This window comes from Abramis brama (assembly GCF_963993115.1).
Source record: "Abramis brama genome assembly, chromosome: 5".
Taxonomy (NCBI): domain Eukaryota; kingdom Metazoa; phylum Chordata; class Actinopteri; order Cypriniformes; family Leuciscidae; genus Abramis; species Abramis brama.
The window spans coordinates 9,683,765-9,704,591 of record NC_139967.1 but is presented as its reverse complement, the minus strand read 5'-3'; the positions used below and the strand labels follow the sequence as shown (position 1 = coordinate 9,704,591).

Here is a 20,827-nt window from a genome sequence, read left to right as displayed (position 1 = left end):
TTAGGTCGCCTGATATTGATTTTTTTGATGGCCAATGCTGATGTCTGATATAAAGCCGATATAGGCCTATATGATATTGCACTATTTAATATAAGGATAGTAAATAACATATAGGATTGCATTTCTGCAATTAAATTTATATTTATCAGCAACAGTGGCTGGTGAGCAAAAAAGTTAATGTCAAGCCCTGTTTATATATATCATTTTAAAATTAACCAATTTGAATTTAAACATAAAAATTCAATGCATAATGAATAAAAACAAATGCATAAAATAAACAGATATATACTTTAGATACTTCCTATTATAGTATCTTTCACAAATAAAGATGTTTAAATACATAATAATTAATAATATCTTAATATCTAACTAAAGACCAGATAAAAAAAACAAAAATAAAATGTAAATATCAGCCATGGCAATATATTGGTCAACCACTAGACTGGATGCATGCAAATACCCTTGTTGGCATGTGTCTAGTTTGGCTATAGCTACAAGTGCAGATACATTTGTGCCAAAATACTAAAAACCTATTTATTTTATCACAACTATGCATGATTACATGATCAGTTGCAGTTTATCATTTGCATTAAGCATTGTTGTTTTTTTCCACAGTCCTGTCAGAACACTCCTGTGACCCATTTTTAGGTCATGACCCACCATTTGAGAAGCACTTTATTAGGCCACCTTGGTGGGGACATGTCAGCAGCGATGCAACATGACCCATACATCTCTTGAAATCATGTCCTCTTAATGGGAACTGCTTTTGATAATACAGAGGCTTCTGCAGCAAGACCTAAAGTGGTGTTGCAGTTGAAGTTTGTCCAATTGTTGTCTGATTGTTTTGAAAGCGCACCCCCTGAAGCAGATAGACTTGGTGAGTGTTTCGGATGAGCTGATGGTTTGGCACTGTCACTTTTATACATAATCATTTTCGCTGCTTGTCTCATAGGCCTGCCACGTTCTCAGCTGAGCCCGTGGCTGGCTAAAGCTAGTTGAAGTGGGAAATTGTTTTAGACTCTGCCATTGTCTCCTCACTCCATTCAGTGTGACGCAGAACGAGACCCAGAGGAAGCACAGTGTCTTGTTGAATTACCTCACCTCCCTCCCAGTGCATTAGTCATCAAGACATAGAGCCTACCTGCAAGATTCAGGGCCAGATTTACTAAACAGGGCAAATTAGCGTGAGAGCGCAATTCCAAAACAGCGCCGTTGGTAGTGGAAAGTTCTGCGTGTGATCTACTGACGACGCTCAAATTAAAGAACACAGTCAGATAATTTCCATAATAACCAACGCAATCTACCAGTTAGCGTCTGGTTTAAGACATGCTTTTTTTGGGCGGTAAATAATGACGCAAACACCGGTAAACTGACGAGCGCAAACTTTAGTAAATCACCTTGCGTGATTCATTTAAATACTCTCCTCCCATGAATTTTGCACCTGAAAGGGAAGCTCCTACAAATGCATATGCAATAATGTCAGCCACAAAAATAACTGTGTCCACGCCTTTTCAGCACTAATTTTACACTGCGTGTCTTTAGTAAATCCTGACAGTTGTTTTTTAATGCCAAAAAATGGTTTGCGCTGGAGCAAGCTGTTAGTAAATCTGGCCCTTGGGGTTTTAATATGCAAACAACCACAGAAAGATTTCCAAAATGATTCTGCATCGTAAGCCGGGTTCACACTGTACTATTCTTAATGAACATTGCGATCAAATTTTACCTCTGACGAAATTCTGGCAGTGTCAGAAGTTTTGGGGCACAGTCATGCAGTGTGACTTCTCCTACGACTAACTGTCAAATCAAAAACCAATAGGAGCGCAGAACCTGATGACGCAACTAGTGAGACAACAACAAAACCACCACTTGCTCCACACACACGTCTTTTTTTCCCAGCGTTCTTTTTTAAGAAAAACCATGATCATAATTAACACTAGAGATTGTTTTTGTACACTACCTTCCATTTACATCCCGCATAAATGGGGCTTAAAGTCATCGATTAATGATGTAAAACTCCCGGCGTGTGTCTGTTTTTAACAACTGAGATCTTACCGTGTGACATGCCTTCTTTAATGACAGAGAAGTGACATTTTATTAAATTATTCCTCTGCTTTACTCCTGAATTTTATTGAGAATTGTGTCCCTGTTGAATCCTAGTGCCTTTGGTTGACAAAAACACATCAAATTTAGTGTCATTTATTTCTGCCTTTGTTTAATTTTCTGTTCACAGTGCTACAAAGTCTCTCTCTGTCCTTTACAAAGATGAGCGCATCTGCAAACTCAATATGGAAGCAATTAGCAATGAATCCTTGCACATATAATAACAGGGCATGTAAGTCTTTGCAAATAATCCACTTCTGTCCGTTTTTTTTAAGACCCTCTTGTTTCTGGTTCTGTGGGGCGGTTCCTCCCTTCCTCCTGAACCGAGCTTCTTTTTCTGTTGATGAACTTGCATTTTATAGGTTTTTTTTTTTTCCATTCCTTTCTTTCATGTGGCCAAGACTCTGTTTCCCATCAAGGCCTGTGATCCGACCACAACAAAGGCATCACATGGCGATACAGGGGGAAACTTGGTGACAGAGTGAGAAATGGTTGGAGGTTATATTATTACAACTAAAAGAAGTGTGAAAGCTCATCCTCAGGAACCTACAAGTGCAAATAGTCTAGTTTTTTTCCAGAAATGGTGTTTCTTTGAATGCCGCTCGACAACCCACACTGGGTTTTGACTACCCATTCATCTCGATGATGAACCTTCTTATCTGGTTCTTCCCAGTCAACTCGCTGCTTCCCTACACTGCCGCAACTTAACGATGCCTGCCGACCACATCAAGTTAAGTTGCTGCTAATTGCTATCCTTCCCCGGGTCCTTCTTATTTCAGCCATCCTGTCTGGAAACCTTTTTTGCCGAGGTTAGCCACAGCAGCAAGATGTCTGCCGACTCGTAACCCAACACCAATGCGATATGCAGTAGTAGATGTTTTTTTCCCATCAAAGGAGCAGCAAAGTTGCTCTTCGGGTGACTTTTGCCTTTTGTAGGTGAGCATTACGTAGTATAAATAGGAATAATGAGTCCTGTGCTGTGCGGAGAGTGGGTATGAAGGACGTCCATCCCATTAGTAATGCATGGTTTGGCTGGCAGTAACTTGGTCCAAGATTACAAAGAGGAAATCATGATTGCTCTGGGAGATCTGACTCTCCAATGCGCCGTAAACTCTGAGCTCTATGCGACAGCAGAAGCCATCGATCGACCCCTAACATAATGGTCCAGTCACACATTATTTATTGGCATGCTTTATGAATGTTAATCTGCTGCCTAAGTCTGTCACTGCGAGTGTTTTTGGATGAATGTTGTCATAAACTTTAACCACAACCTTTATTATCAGCACGATTTTGAAGAAGGATCTATCTATCTATCTATCTATCTATCTATCTATCTATCTATCTATCTATCTATCTATCTATCTATCTATCTATCTATCTATCATCTATCTATCTATCTATCTATCTATCTATCTATCTATCTATCTATCTTTCTATCTATCTATCTATCTATCTATCTATCTATCTATCTATCGAAAAAGTCATGCATGTTTGGAACAACATGAGTAAGTTGAGTAAATAATTATTTTTAAAACATGGTCATCGTAATTCCAAAAACTCAACAGTATTCCTGTCCCAGCAGGGGTTGTTTCTGTGTCTTGCCACCTGCATGACTTTAATTAAAATCTACATGACACCCAAAAAGCAAAACCTGTGATTTCACATTTTAATGAGGCCTGATTTTCTTTCTTCTTGATTCCAGCGAGCATGACTTCCACAGCGCTGCCTGGACACTATCCAAGTGTTCTGCGGCTTTTACGGCTGTATTTTATGATTGGATACAACTGTTTCAGTTGTGTGAGCAACAGTGCAAATGTCCTACCACATATGTAGCTGCACCCTATGTCCGTTTGCTCAAATGTGCTTTTTTCAGAGCCAGCCACCGGAAAGCATTTGCCCTTTTTTGAGGCAAGCAAGCCTCACACAAATCAAAATGATTATCAGTGAGCTCTCATTTTAGGCAGTGCTGCCTGAGGTATGTTAATTGCATTTGATTAATGCCATTCAGGAAATTTGTTCAGGGAGGTTGTGTGGTTTTTTGATTTGGTGCATGATGCCCTACTCATCCCCTGAAGGAAGGGCTCCACCCACATCAGTGGGACATCCATGCTTGAAAATCAGAGGCTAATTATCCCCAAATCTTTACTGTGCTCCAATATGCTGGAAATGTCTGCAATACTTTACTCACTTATGAATATTCGTACATATGTACGTATTAAATGAGTGGGAAAAAATAACCATAGAATATCTAGGGACCAGAATTTGAGCACTTTTGACCCAGTAAACAACCACCCAGACAATTATTGCCACATAGCAATGGAAATTACTTTGTTACTTATTATTATTAATATTCATTCATGGGATGCTATTCTTGCACGTTTTCATTTTCTTGGCTTTTGTAGATCTTGGAGAGCGGATCAGAATGGAGATGTTATCAGATTATGAGTTAGCTCACATATGAAAGCCAGGGTTTAAATCCACGCTCTCGCCACATACCAGCTTCCTCATTCAAACCAGAACTCAGTCCAAATTAGATGCTTTGAAGTCTAGAGCTTAGAAATACCAACAGATACCCTTTGATGGAATAGTTACCCTCTTGTTTATTTTGACTGTGCAAAAGTCCTGCGTCTCTGTTGTTTTTGGTTGATGAAATAGCGGGGAGGTTTGGTCCATATGGTTGCGTTCCAGAATTTTTTGTTCCTTTTTACAGTTTAGCCTTTGTTAGAGGTTCACAGAAGGGTAAATAACAGAATTGTCATGCACGCTTATGGAATTAGTTTGCAGACAGGTCACACCGCATGAATACAATCGTAAACCTGAATCATAATTGATTAATTTCTTCCGTTAGAATTATTCACATCACCACTTCCCTGCAGTGATATGACTCATCCTGGGACAGCAGACTTGCATGCTAAAAGATGCAATAACAAATTACTACAACAGTTTGAGTGTGACTCCCCATATTCCTCACAATTTCTGCCAAAATACTAAATGTTTTGTTTCTAAAAAGTCATCATAATTTAATAGGGAATCTCCATCAAATAATGTATGAATATTTTTGTACTAGCTACCCACAATCTGGATAAAATGTGTTGTGTTTACATCTAATTTCTGTAGAACATTTGGATTAAAAGAATATTTCCTATTTTGTCTCTTAGAGTGTTATACAGCAAATGGAGAGGACTATAGAGGCCGACAGAACCAGACCAGCCTGCAAGGGGGGAGGCCGTGCCTTTTCTGGAACGAGACTTTCCAACATCCATACAACACCCTCAAATACCCCAATGGAGACGGAGGCCTTGGACCCCACAACTTCTGCAGGTCAGACATGGTCGTACTTAGCAAAATAATCGGGATGCTCTGTAGAATTTACAATATCTGTAGAGTTGCATGATGAATATAAATTTGCAGATGCTTACCTTTACAAAAAGTACTCATATGCTGTGGTGTTTACATGTTACTCCAAAGTTCGGTAACACTTTAGAATAATGGTCCGTAGTTAACAAGTAGCTATGCAGGAAGTAATAGGTAGTACTGCATTAACACCAAACTTAATACTATTAACTAATATGGAAGCAATATTAACTAAGCAGTAAGTAATATCTAATTTAGTACAAAGGTAGTTCCTTGGTAGGTATTTGATTATTACTAAAGAAATGTATCCTCACTGAGAACTACTTGTGAACTAAGAAAGAATAACCAATTAATTACTAATCACAAAAGTAACATGTCTAAAAAGTGAACAATTGTGGGGTTTTTTTTTTTTACTCTTAACATGGTCATAACATTTCAGAAGCTTGTACCTCAAATGGGTTCTTAGTGGAAACCAGTTTATGAATATTATATTCCCCCAAATACATTAGCTACAGGTTGAGATTGTGACTACTACTCTTGCCAAAGGATGGACGCATGTTCTCTGTTTATTTCAAACTTAAACATAGAATAATACTAATAATGATAATTTGTTTAAAATTTTAAATAATTAGGAAGTGATGCTGACACTCATGATTGGATTAGTTCACTATTATGAGCTCTATTGAGTGTCAGTTCAATGTCTCAGACTCCAAAGACCTACCTTTATGTTACAGTAGCCGCCAGAGGAGGACTTCTCTTTAGGATATTATGAATATAAACATTGATGTTCTCTTGGCAAAAACAATTTGCATCCTTAATGAAGAAATTGGCTGCATTTATGTTGTGATAATCGCAAAACCACATCTTCCAGATTACAATGTTTGTTAGAATATTACTAGTGCCTGTACAGTATGTGTTAAATATAAAATTAAATAACTTGTATTACTTGTGAAAAACATGCTAACTCCTCACTAATTACTCAAGCGTTACCTTGTTATCCCGCAGGAACTACTAGTGATGTGGCCCATTATTTTAAAGTGAAAAACATGCTAACTTTGATTAGTAATTAATTGGTTATTCTTTCTTAGTTCACAAGTAGTTCTCAGTGAGGATACATTTCTTTAGTAATAATCAAATACCTACCAAGGAACTACCTTTGTACTAATTTAGATATTACTTACTGCTTAGTTAATATTGCTTCCATATTAGTTAATAGTGTTAAGTTCGGTGTTAATGCAGTACTACCTATTACTTCCTGCATAGCTACTTGTTAACTACGGACCATTATTCTAAAGTGTTACCCAAAGTTCTTCAAAGAATACAATGGTTTACTATGGTACAGTGCAATGTACAAGAAACATAATAAAACCTTGTTACTTTCTGGTACTTTATTCTTAATGCATTGAGAATGCTTGTATTGGGAATAAGATTCTGACTTATTAATTGTGGACTGTTCCTTTAAATAGAAGAATGCATTTTTAAGAGAAAATAACCAAGAGGGACATTGTGTGATTTTGGCAATGTGGTGTAAGAATGTTATTGACACATTCTTCAGTGTCAGAGTGTAAGTGTTGTCTCCTCACTCTAAAACATTCACACTTTATGTCCTCAACATTTCATATGTTTTATTCATTGAAAGTCTCTCTGTCTATGACCATGAACCGTATTTACATCTATAAGCATCTTAAAAAAAAATTTAGTCCAATAATACTAAATGATTCTAAATTTGTTTCATGTTGTTGGAAGGAAGCATTTGCGCTCATATTGTTGCTCAGAAAGTCACACTGCAGTGTTTGACTGTGGTCCATGAGTGTAGGTTTATTTTATTTTTTTCGTTCCATTATGTGGACTCAGCAGGGCTTGAAGAGTTTACATTTGCAAAGTCGCCTCAAATCCCTCTGTACAGAAAACAAACGCAGCAGAGCGACAGCACGGATGACCGATAGCCTCTTTCTCCCTTCAGCTTCACATTTGTTCTAGAATCTAGATGCACATGCTAACCCACCATGCAAGAAACAAAACGTTACTGTCATAGGCCTGTAATAAACAAATTGGTAATAGATTACAATATGCTGAAGCATTTGGTTCAGGCACACGTGGAACACAATATTCCAACCTTAGTCTGTTTATAAAGTGTCAATTTGATAGAAATTCCCTTTTTTTTGTCTGGCTGAATAGCCAGATCTGTTGGAGTTAGAGTTCTCGCAGTTTCCTCAGCTGTTATGTCATTCCTTGGACTGACGATAGTAATTGAAAACACAAGGAAGTAGAGGAGAGATGGCTGTTTTAAATACTTAGAGATAGTTCACCCATAAATGAAAATCATGACATTGTCTACTTATTTGAATCCTGTTTCATTTTTAAGCTAAACACAAGACAGGTTATTTAGCAAAATTAACAGATTTATTTCCATGTGTAGCATGAACAATAAGGCCAATTACAGTTGAATCCGGGAAGAACTTAAATTTGTATTACATATAGCTATTGTATGACTTGGAATATGGCTTATATAGGCCATTGTTATGGTACTTTGATTATTTGGAGTTAGACAAAACATTTAAACCAGCCTTATTTGCCGTTTGCTTAGCTGTTTTAAGCTAGAGTTAAAAAAACCAGCTGTACAACAGACCAACATAACAAGTTTGGCCAGGCTGGAGAAATGTCACAGCCTGATGACAGATGACAGATTTTTCATTTTTATGAACATTCCCTTTAAAACAGCCTGCTTATTGCTATTTCAACCATGAGGATGGGTGCTGGGGTTACTCTGTATATGTGTGTGCGTGCAGGTCCAGCAGACTGTATGATATGGGAAGTGAAAGCCGGATTCTGAACGGCAGACAGAGATTAAGTGAAAAGGGGGAGATCACCGTCAGGAACACCAGTGTTGATTTTAGGCACACGGTTGCATGGCGTTATGTCTGCTGGCTGTATGTAGGAATGCCTTTGTGTCATAACAGACTTTAGGTTTTTGACTTCACAAGATCTTGCCGAACTGGCTACATCACGGGAGACCTATCTATCTATCTATCTATCTATCTATCTATCTATCTATCTATCTATCTATCTATCTATCTATCTATCTATCCATCTATCCATCCATCCATCCATCCATCCATCCATCCATCCATCTATCCATCTATCCATCTATCAATCTATCAATCTATCTATCTATCTATCTATCTATCTATCTATCTATCTATCTATCTATCTATCTATCTCTGTCTGTCTGTCTGGCTGGCTGAGTAGATTTTTTAAGCTTTAAAAAGAGTCAGGGAAAATGAGACAGGTGTATGTCTTTAAAGATATGACAACTGTTATTTGTGTAGTGAATGTTTTCATAGTTTCAATTACTTGTAAGAGAGGAATGCTTCTGCAAAGCAGCAAGTGTGTGTGTTTCTTTAATGATGTCATAAACTTTTTGCATCTCTTTGTTAGCTTGTCTACACGCCATTTGACTTGAAAGAAAGAACTGCAGTCTTGGTATGTTGAGAGAGCCAGAGAGAGAGAAATGGAGGTGCCAAGTCCTAATATCCCTCACATTTCATCTTTATTGTGTGCTGTAAAATAGCTATGAAAACATTTAGAGATGGGGCAGAGAGGAAACGTTACATTAATTGTGAATAAAAGGAGCAATGAATGTTGGAGATTTAGACGGAAAGGTCTACAACTCATCAGCTTCCTCTCAGACCTGTTCACCTGTTTCTACACCTCCTTACAGAAAGAGCAATCATAAACGGCACTTAACTTTAATAGTACACAAATAGCATTGTTTAATCAGGGTTTTAAGGTAAATCCCATTTATAGAAAAAGAATGTGTATATATACCATTTATGCACTTGTTAGCACCAAAACATGTGGTATGGGCTCCGGACTGCGACCAGAATGGTTGCAAATACAATATAATATCAAAATGTGCTTCAATAATTTGAAATCTAGTCAGGAAAACTGTATCCATCCGAATGCTGTTTCATCACATAACACAGAGAAACGAAAACAGTGTGAATTGTGTTGGTCGATTCAATAACAAATGACTGTTATGAACTGGTCGGTCAAAAAGATTTACAAAAATAGGTTCAAAGTCGCTCGTGAATTAGCGTTTGGAATCAGACTCTCGCAGTGACTCATTCAGAACCGTTACTGAGTTCACAACTGACTCCCTCAATGACCCATTCAAAATAATCATAGTAGACATATATAATAAATACCAAACGTCCCTTCATTACAGCATGCAACTGTTGTTAAAAGTTGGGAAAGTGGGACTGTGCTTTACAATTGTGGGACCATTGCCCTGACTTTTTGGACATGTACCATGGTATTCTTTAAAGTACCATGTAAATACTGTGTTACATAAATATAGTAAATATACATTGTATAAATCAAAGTATTCAATGTTGTCAATAATGATATTTTCTCTGTATTCAGTGTAAATCAATGGTATCAATAGTATTATAGGCCGGTTATTTTTTGCTGCTTTGTATATTATTTCCCAGAGAAACTTTAATGTTTAATTTTCCATCCTCAATCTGTCAAGAGTTTAGCTTAAGCAAAAGAGCAAGCAATCGTTAAGCATTTTCTGTTTACACTGTTGTTTACTTGACTGTGAAATTGAATGGTTTGTTATCCACTTTCAGGTGTCAGTTCAGTGAGGCAGGCTTGAATTGTTGTGGTTGAATCGACACGTAATGCCGCAAGAGTGTCTATGTGTGATATACTGTAGATACAATAGATTCTGACAACCAAACAGTCTCTCAAAAGTGTTGGACGTTCATCTCAAATTATTACTGTTTGTTGAACAAGTCCTAACTCGGTCCCAATTTAAAGCCGCATAAAACAACTATGTTAGCTACATTAAAAAAGTACATGATTGTCTATTTGCCTGTTTTGTCATTTTTATTTGATTTAGAAGTGTCAGCACTTGTACAGGCTCATACTTGAGTTTCATTCCTGCTGTAGCATATGTTTGCCATGTTGACCAAGCACAGCTCTGAGCATATTGGGCAAATTTCCCTTGCTCATATTTGCTTTGGATACTGGTTGGCTGCGGAGGACTAATAGTGTGGCTGAGGTTGGCGTAAGCTATTTTCAGCCTTTCCTTACTATAGATCTCACACGCTTTTGTTGTTAAAGAATCCCAGTTTTTTTGTGTGTTTTTTTTATATATTTTTTATGAATAGCCCTATGCCAGAATTTTTAAAGTTTATCATAAATTTTATGATTATATTGAATAGAAAGAAGTTATTAAAGAAAATCTTTTGAACGCAGGCCAGACAAGAACAGCTGGTTTTCTCTCAGTTCATATGGCCAGTAATGCTGAACTTTGTCTCAGGTGTTTCTAGTAAGAGTATGGAACTGTAAAATTGAAGGGATGGTTCACCCAAAAATGAAAATTCGATCATAATTTGTTCACTCTCACATCATTCCAAACCTGTATGACTTTCTTTCTTCTGTAGAACATAAAAGAATATATTTTGAGAAATGTCTCAGTGTTTTTTTGGTCCATAAAATAGACGTCAGTGGTCACCAAACCTCTTTGGTTACCAATATTATTCAAAATAATAACTATCTGTTTGGTTGCCATAACTCATATGGCATAATTTGGTCTTAGAAGATTTTAATGAGAAAGTTAATTTAGTCCATATTGATTGCAGACTTTGAATGCAGCTATCTTGGCAAATCTCAGCAAAGTTTGAGACATTGTTGAGATCTATTTTGAAACACTAGAGGAGAAACATGCTTTTCTAGGGAATTTTGCTCATGGAAAATATCTGAGAGATAGCAGGAGACTGTTTGCTCTCCATATTACTGTCCACAAGAAACAATTTATTTGCTGCTGCCAATAGTCAAGTCACCTTCATTTATATAGTGCTTTTTACAATACAGATTGTTTCAAAGCAGATTTACAGTGATAACAGGAAATAATGGAACAAAATTTGTTTCTGCTGTACAGCAGATCTAGAAGAAAATAGGTTCATAGGTTCCATTTTAAGTAAGTTCAGTGATGGTTCAATACATACACATGACATGTTGTTGTGAGCCAGTTAGACATGCTGCTGCTGCTGTACAATGTTGCATACAGTACATGAATTACCCATAGCAGATCTATATCAGCTGTGGCCTATAGAGAATGATGTGATTGCAAGCAAATTGAGTTGAGGAACTATCAGCCTGCACCCTCTAGAGTTTCATGACAGAACTTTGTATTTACTGTACCAATTTTCAGAATGACAAATTGAGTACTTTTTTTTTTTTAAATAAATTTTTCCCTATTTTGTGCTGTTCTAAAGAGCATGTTGTGCTTCAATGGAAGCAAGAACATCTGACCATCTGTACAGAGACTTGATCAGTGTCACAAATTTGATTACAGACCTAGAAATAGTGCAGAATTTCTGCCTCATTTACATCATAATATTTTGTTGTTTATTTTTATTTATTTTTCCAGATTTTATATTTCGAATCCCTGATTTTCACTGTAGTCTTGGAATTTATTTGACTCCGTATACAGTATAAACATACAAAATTGTGTATTTACATTAAATCACAATATGAAGAGTGATCACAAAAAGAGAACTCATTGGTAATGGTTGTTTCCTTGGGGCAGTTCTAAAGTTTATAAATCTCTAAAGGCAGGGGTAATTCCCCATCCCATTAACCAGCCCAGACAGATGATGATCCCATCGTTACGGTAACACATGAAAGGCCCTGAGATTCTATACTCATTTTCTGAAGGGACTTGACCCTGCAGGCTTAACCGGACACACACTTAGCATCATAAAGTACACTTTTGCACACACACATGCGCACACACACGTCCACGCATTTCGAGTCCTGAGGGCAAACAGGCCCGCGTTTGGTGATCAAAGCCACCTATTATATCTGGTATGGGACTTCACCCCAACATTCTCTGTGGCTGTGCTTTTCTCTCACCCTTTAGGGAAGGAGGGGAGTGATTAGAGGTTAAACAGATAGATGAATTTAAGGATTAGTTTATTATACTTGCTTGGTAATTTTGAGTCCTCTTTGAAACTTGAATACTGTTCAGCCAGTCAAATGTTGTATTCTGCGATCAGAATTTAAGTTAATTACTCATAATCTTCCCCTCCAGTGAACAGTTGCCAACACTTCTTTGAGTTACTGAGTTGAACTCAAGAACCAGAACAGTTAAATTCATGAACAAATCATTGAAAAGTTCAGTTTTAAAGAACATTTTGATCACATTTTTGGAGATTGTTTCTTGGCAAAAATTCATGTGAAGGACGTTCATGAGAAGGAGTACTGTTACCGTTGAACAATTACATTTTGAATTAAATTAAAGTTGTATCAGCCACTTTTATGGTGCTTTTTGTCATTTCGTAGCTTGGCTGGCCCCAGTTCTCATTCACTTTCATTAAAGAGAGTGTACAAAGCTATTCTTCAAAATGTCACCTTTTGAGTTCCACAGAAGATCAAATGTTATGTGGGTTTGGAACAACATGATGGTGACTAAATGATGACAGAATTTTCAGTTTTGGGTGCACTATTCCTTTAAGTACTCCCCATGTGACCCCAGAGGCAGACTGGATCAGATAAAGCCATATAGAAACCTGGCACGGTGTACGAGTATGTTTATGTGTGTCTGCCAGCGGGAAAGATTCCTCTTATAATCTAATCTCCTCCATTGAACCTCAATTGCCCTCAAGTCTTCAACTCCAAACAGGTGTCTTTCCTGAAGAAGAGAATACATTATTAAAAAAAAAAACTATGCAAAAATCCATTATACTTGACTGAGTCATAATGAAAATCCCATCAGGCTGAAGGGGTTTGTCGAATTTGATGGTCGAAATACATACACCGCTCCAAAGCCAGACTTTGGTTTGTTAGCAGGCCAGATCTCATTCTCCTCAACAGAAAAGAAAAAAAAGGAGCAGGGAAAAATGGGAGATGTTTAACTGACTCCAACCTGAGGTTAAGTTTCCCTCGGACACAAAAAAGAAAGCACATGAAAAGACGCTTCACTCAATACACTTTCCTGTTGTAAAGAGAAAAGAAGAGAAGCTGGAAAGTGTTTTTGATAGGGGAAGAAAAGACCGTGGCACGCCCTTTTGATTCCACCGCACAATGGCTGAAATCAGATAGCTGTCGCCTCGGGGTCGAGCTCGAGATGTTGCATTGTAGCTCCTTAAAGACAAGAAGAATAGCTTTTCTCGCAATTATCGTTATTTCTGACGGCGCTGGCACCCGTAGCGCGCGTGAAGGGGGATTCAGCCGGGCTGTTTTATGATGAATGTTCGGTTACTGCCTCGTCTAGCTGTGCGGTTGTAATCAATACTCTGTTTTGAAGGCTTTTTGGGGTTTGGGCATCAAGGTTTAAAGTACACACCGGAGAGCTTAAAGGGGTTTTGAAGCAGACAAAGCCGGAGAACTCCGCAGGTCACTGTCTGGAAAGGAACAAAGCCCTCGCGTAGACGCCGACCTGGAGGTGGACATGCTTGGATGGACAGGGCAGGGGGAGAGAAAGAGGCTCAATGAAGCACATAGGTTCCCGCTGTAGAGGGTGTTTCTGTCTGACTGACAACCCATGAAAAGGCTTTTCTCTTTAGTGACAGCTACGCTTGAACTAAATTACGTGCAGTAACTAACTAAAAGCAGTGATGCTACTAAATTAACATTTTTCAGTATGGCGTGACAATTTCTCAGCTGTTTTCAAGTTACACTACCATTCATAAATTTGGAGTCAGTAGCAACGATGCATTTCATTGATTAAAATTGACAGTAAAGACTTACATTTTCATTAAAAAAAAAATCTATTTCAAATAAATGCTGTTCTTTTGAGCTTTCTGTTCATCAAAGAACCTTTATATTAAGCTAATATTAAGCTAATATTAAGCAGTTTTCAACATTGATAAGAATTGTTTCCTGAGCACAAATCAGAGTGACACTAAAGACTAGAGTTTTAAAGAGTAACAGCTGCTGGAAATGTTTTAATTGTATGAATATTTCACAATATTACTGTGTTTTACTGTAATGTTCGTCAGATTAATGCAGCCTTGTTGAACATAAGAAATATAAGATTTTTGAACGTTAGTGTAGCTCACTATTTATATTTATATTATGTCCTAAACGTGCTGAAAGTTCTCTCTTTCTCAGATTGGATAGTCCGAATCATTGTGGTTCATTCAGACTGTTTATTTTAATTATCTGGTTTATTAACAATTCACTGATTCATTTGAATCATCACTGAATTGTGTTCTTGAAACTTCCTGACTTTTTTGAAAGTTATTAAACTGTCTGAAAACAAAACAGGTATGTTCACCATGGTCCATTTCTTTATATAGTAAAGAGTATAAACTACTGTATATTAGGGATGTGCCGGTATTCGGTAATGCGATAAATCGCGGTAATGAATATGCACGATATTGTTATCGCGGGCACTTCAAAATACCGTGAAAAATAATAGATCAGAATTTATATTTATAGAACGCGCATTAGCTTATTTTCCATCAACCGCTTAAACAAACACTGCATATGCTGCGCGAAACACGTGCGCACTCTGATGTAAACAATCCCCACATGTAGAAGCCCTGTGTGCATGCGGCGCAGTGTGCACTAATGTAAATAATCCTCACATGGAGAAGAAGCATGGCGGAAGGAGGAACGCTGCCGACGATTTATCCATAGACAGTAAAATAAAGGATTTATCCCCCTTCTAAAAGCAGGGCTGCCAACTTCAGCATGAGACTCACGCAATTTAACGTACACTTTTCACACGCTCTCGCGCCACACATCCATTTTCTCACGCAGAGAAAAATCACGGAGCAAAGAGGACACGGAGACAGACTAACGTTAGACAGAGCAGGTTACTTTTGATATGAAAAAAATTCTCAGCTCTCAGGTTCTGTCCATTTTATAACGAAATTCAGACAATAAATACCGTTTTGGCGCTTGTAAATGTGACGTGACCGATCGCTGTAGTGCCTCAGTTCAAGTAAACCGATCATCTGTTACTTTTTATTTAAAGATACAGTACAACTTACCGAAAGGTATATATGCCTCATACATAATATCGATCAATCAGTGTTTTTCAACCACGAAAAGAGGTCAATAAAACTGCAGGTGAACAATTATGTCACAGAACGTTACATTTACCTCAGGAAAGCCATTTAATGACCAACACGTTAGTTGACTAGAAAAAATAGCTATAGAGAGGAGTATTTTGCTAAATATATGCACTATATTACATTTGTATTATATTTTTACTTGTGTCATAATTGTTATTATAATGAAAACCAAATTATATTATTTAATTTAATTTGTTAATTTTTAACCTTTAATAATACCAGCTGACAGGGCTCTCTGTATGTTTACAACATTATGTGAGATATATTTTTTCTTGAGAAAAATTAAAATGTAGGCTATCTACTGTAGCCTACCTAATATTTATCCAAAGAGTCAATATTGAATCAAGATTGAAATCAAATCCCAAGAATTGAATTGAAATCGTGAAAATTGTGTAAAATTCTGTTTAGTTACCAAATGTTTTGACAATCACAATTACACCTATTGTGATGCAAGTTGTTGTTTTTTTCTACATCCCCTCCCAATCCATTCGTTTCTCTTGAGCAATTAAAATATCGTGATAATACCGTATACCGTGATAAAAGCTCAATCAATTAATCACAGCATGAAAATTTGATACCGGCACATCCCTACTGTATATATAATATATACTATATGCATCTTAGTAATATGTCAATATTTGAACTGCTCTAAAGTTGTTTTTTTTTTTTTACATTTGTATCATTAGATATTTGAGTAAGTTGAAACCCAGTACTTACGTTTAAAAGTGGAATTCGGCAAATTCTCTCCAAAAACATCCTGTCGTCACTGGCACGCAATCAGTTCTGGGGTAAGCAAGGCCTCAAAGTTGTATCCATCTGTTGTATCCTTTATTTCACGGGAAACGAAGGACGCAATTGGAGGCCGCATTTGAAGGAGCAATCGAATTTGGACGGCCTTCGTCGCGCCGTGGTGACACAATCGGCCTTCAAATTCGCCCTTCGAAGGATGCAGCCTCTGAATTGGGACAATTCAGAATCAGTTTTCAAACAAATCACTTGAATAAATGATTCAGTGATTCACTCATAAAGACAAGTCATTGGTCGCCACCTACTGGTGTAACGATGATACCTGCAGAAAGACTCACTGAAATTACAGCTTGTTTCTGTAGTAGATTCTACTGTAGCTATAACTAGCCTAATTTTTCAAAAGAGGAACTTGACTGTTGTTGAACTAATTTGGTTCAAGTAGTTTGCAGTTGTAAACTAGTCTCTTTCTCGCACAGGAACCCAGATGGAGATGTCCGGCCATGGTGTTACATCGCAGATCTTGAGGACGGAATCTACTGGAAATACTGTGATATTCCGACCTGCCAAAGTAAGTGTTTAAAGTGAGGAAAATGACATTGAATCAACAATGAGCACAAGTTAAAGCAGGAACCTGGCCAAAAAACTTTAAGTTCCCATCATCTGGATTATAAAACTGATATGCAAAACCACATTTTTGGGAAGGACTCTAATTGTTCCATCAGAAATCACACTGTCCCAGCATGCACAGATACGATTGCGGTGCTTGTCATCACTTGACGTTTTTGCATTTTCCATCCAGAGAGTGTACAAGAGCATCTGTGTGTTGAAAGTATGTGTTTACCTCAAAGCTATAGGGTGATTAGATTAATTATTGATGTATCTGTATTCAGTATAATTTCATAATCAGTGCAGACTTTCTTTCTTTCTTGGTATTAGTGAATAAGTCTTTCTGTGCTCGAGGGCATGTATGTGTGTGCATGTGCGTACGAGTGCAAACTCATTTTTCTGTCAGTCAGATTTGTATAATCCCACTAAGTGTGTTTTCTACTGTACTGGCAGAGAAAGAGAATGTGGGTGTGTGTGTGTGAGTAATCTGATATCCCCAGCTCCTCAGTTTCTTCTCACTAATCACACCCCATAAACAAGAGCTGACACACAGTATCACAGGATGGGCATGAATACAAAACTTAACAGCTGTGACAAACACCAGGAAACAATCTCAGTAGTTAGAGCTCAGTCTGAAGTTCACTTCCATTACATTTGTGTGATTCTACAGCCATATCAATCATGACAAGTAAATGTGTAAATTAAGGCGGTCAATTTAGCATGTTAATTTAGCTCAATTAATTAGAAAAAAAATCAAATTTTTTAATTCTAATTTTTTAATTCTAATTCTAATTCAATTCAAGCTTAATGTACCATGTTTTGGGGAATCTGCAGCTCCAAAGTTATATTCTATATTTAAATTGATGCAAAGAAAAGTGTGGCTATAGGAGGAAAGTATATTCAGTTCAATTCAGTATTCAGTATTCAGTATTTTGTTAAAATCTAGTCAGGATTGTTGTTTTTCCCCTTCAATCACATCCACTCCTGGTTCTGTGCTGGTTTGTTAAGGCCTGCTTCTCAGTATTTTATAGCCCATCTCAGGGTTGTGATGCGTGACTTAAGCTTTAATTTTCCTCCATCTCCGTATTCACTGTCCAGTACAACTGCACTCGCTGACCCATTTCCCAAAAGTGCCATACACACATTAATCTGTCTGGATGCCCAGTATCTCTGTGCTTGAGTGGAGCTAACAATGCCCACCCAACTAATGTCTTGGACGGCAGGCAAATTTAGGACAGCTTTTGTCACAGTCTTCTCTGTTAGGCTCACTGGTTTGAGTCTGGTTTACCGTAAATGTGTTTGTGTGTACCGGCTTGTAACCCATCTGGGTTTTTTTTTCATGTCCCAGATTCCCGTCAGCTCTCAGGGCATCGCCCATATCAAGTACAGTCCTCCGCATGCTCCTGTTTCGGCTTGGATATCATTAGATAGGTCTTGGGTCCTGGGTGGTGCCCTAAAGCCACGATGCCCACAATGTTTGCCAATGAAAGCAAGGTGATTTGTTGGACTTTTTAGCTCCAGGCAGTCGTTATGCTGTAAAATCAGAAAGCAGTCGGCGCAATTGTAGTATCACAATCGACACGCGTACATGCACCCGAGGCTGTTTCCCTATTTGTTATGTGGGATGAAAGAACAGAATTTGCCCCAATCTCCATTAGGCACGCTGTCATGTGCAAAATGACACTTCTCTTTGCAGCACGTAGAGAGAGGTAGATTTTCTCCTTTGTTTGTTCTGTTTTGGTGGGTTTTTTTTGTTCTCTGAATAACAATAACCTGTTTTAGATATCTTATCATGTTAACCTGCAGACTTTTTGTCTTTTTACCAACCCGCACACACACATAATTAAGTATTAGTTTATAATATCTAGGAAAGGTATGTAGAAAAGCCTTCCTGTATGTAACTGAGGGACTTGATGTTTATTTATATACTGTCAGCACTGATTCGAATCACTCAATGTGCAGATTAACTTTGGACAGTTATCATGTTTACTTTCACATTTATAGTATGTGGATATTCAGCATGGAGGTTTAGTGCCAAATAATTGGGATGGTTAACAGTCAAGTGTGAGTCATAAGAGGACCAGCTGCATTCCTCACAAATAGGTTGTTTTCTTAAAGCGAACAACAACATTATCTGTTAAAGGTGCATTTTTTGTCTTTTTAATCAATGGTCATGCTCAGTTTTCAGTCAGAGGTGTGTGTGTGTGGGTGTGTGTGATGGTTGGCTCAGGGTGATGTTTGGATTTGCTCTTTAACCTCCTGCAATAACAGATGAGAAGATTGGTCTCAGTGCCACATTTACACTGACAGATAGGCTTGAGAATCAAATCTAATAGTAATTTAAGGAAGTGAATCATTCTGGGTTTGATTCCTTTTCAATTCCAATTCCATTAATTATTCTATTTTTTATTTTTTGTACTTTTAAAGAAAAAATATTTTGAAGAAAAAATGTATACAGTAGTATTTGTACACTTTTTTGATATATTTGTTAATTTGGTCATTTTTATAAAATGCTACTTCCAAAACTCTTTAACTAGTTGTCCTATGAACAACCATTCAGTAACTACTCTGATTCAAAACTCACAAGCCTTACAATAAACAACACAATAGCTTTATATGTTTGATTCTGAAGGGAACTGACTCATAAGATTCATTTTTCGGGAATCAGAATACATTGTTTACATGGCAACTGCTCTCTCTGGGTCAGCAGCAACACCAACGCAGATCTGAACGTTCGCTGTTGTCAAAGGAAGATCGATTGGGTGTTTAAATCGAAATCAAGACCTTTATACGATTAATCATGCAGCTATATGATTTTATGAATTCCATGCTTTCAATCATGATGTAATTAATCTCATGACTGGCTAAGTAGACAGTTGAAGATTGCACAAGTATGTCTGCAAGACGTTTGTTAAAGATCACTTCATCTGTAAAGCATCTGCTGTTTACTAACATCTGATAGACGTCTTTAAGATGTCAGTTTTACATACATCCTAAATCAGAAACATCTTAAAGACATATTCTAAACGTCTATTTGACATCTGACAGGAAACGTCCTATAGACGTATTGCAGATGAGCAAACAAAAAATACATCTTCCAGATGTAAACACGCACATCAAATAGACATCTCTTCAATATTGTTCTTGATACAATATCTTCATTAACAAAACAAAGTATAAGGACAAATTGCTGTTCTTTTTCCCCACTCAACAGTCTCTCTAAATTCTTAGGGCCGCCGTACCTCATGACCCAGGGCAGGTGCAGCGGGGGTTGAGAGATGAGATCTATACAGCTTTTTTCACTGTTCATTCCTGTTGTTTCACTCCTCCAGCCTCTGAAAACACTTTAATTATTCTGTTTCTATTGAGAACGCCTCCTTCAATCTTTAATTAAGCATGCAGTCACTCCCTGAAGGGCATGGCAGTGAAAAGCATTGATCTCTGCCTCAATTGTGTCATAATACGGCCTCTGGCACGACTAATGCAATGTGCTCACCACCTTGCAGATGCACGACATGGGAAAGTATGCCGTGAAGTTGCGCAGCAGTCCCCTGTTAAAGGGTCGATGGTATTGTTTGTGTTCCTTGCATGTTGTACTCCAACCGAAGATTTATACTCAAGATGTTTGGAACGACCCCGTTGACTTGTTCCTTTGATTCTCACTTTTTCTCTCTCCCAGTGTAAATCTCAGCTGCTAAATGTATGATAGATACAAGGGTCATGGGTAAAATGCGGCATAACGCAAACAGAAACTCAGTCAGAAACGCCTGCCTCATAAACAAAGCTACACTGTCAAATTCCCCCGAGCAGAAAATGAAAGCATATTAATAGTCTGTTTTTTGTGGAATGATCCACAACATCAACAAATTAATTTCACTCTGAAGCAGATCCAGCTGTTGTAACTGTACAAAAAAAAGTTAAAC

General features: G+C 37.6%; 1 protein-coding gene across 3 annotated transcripts in view; it reads left to right on the top strand.

Annotated features, from left to right (window-relative positions):
- Positions 1-20,827, top strand: part of kremen1 (kringle containing transmembrane protein 1) — a 66,679-nt gene that overhangs the window by 23,663 nt on the left and 22,189 nt on the right. For all 3 annotated transcript variants that reach the window (XM_084115677.1, XM_084115678.1, XM_084115679.1), the window contains 2 exons: positions 5,259-5,421; positions 16,775-16,866. In XM_084115677.1, the coding sequence (XP_083971803.1) occupies positions 5,259-5,421; positions 16,775-16,866 (255 nt within the window). The remainder of the gene's footprint in view (positions 1-5,258; positions 5,422-16,774; positions 16,867-20,827) is intronic.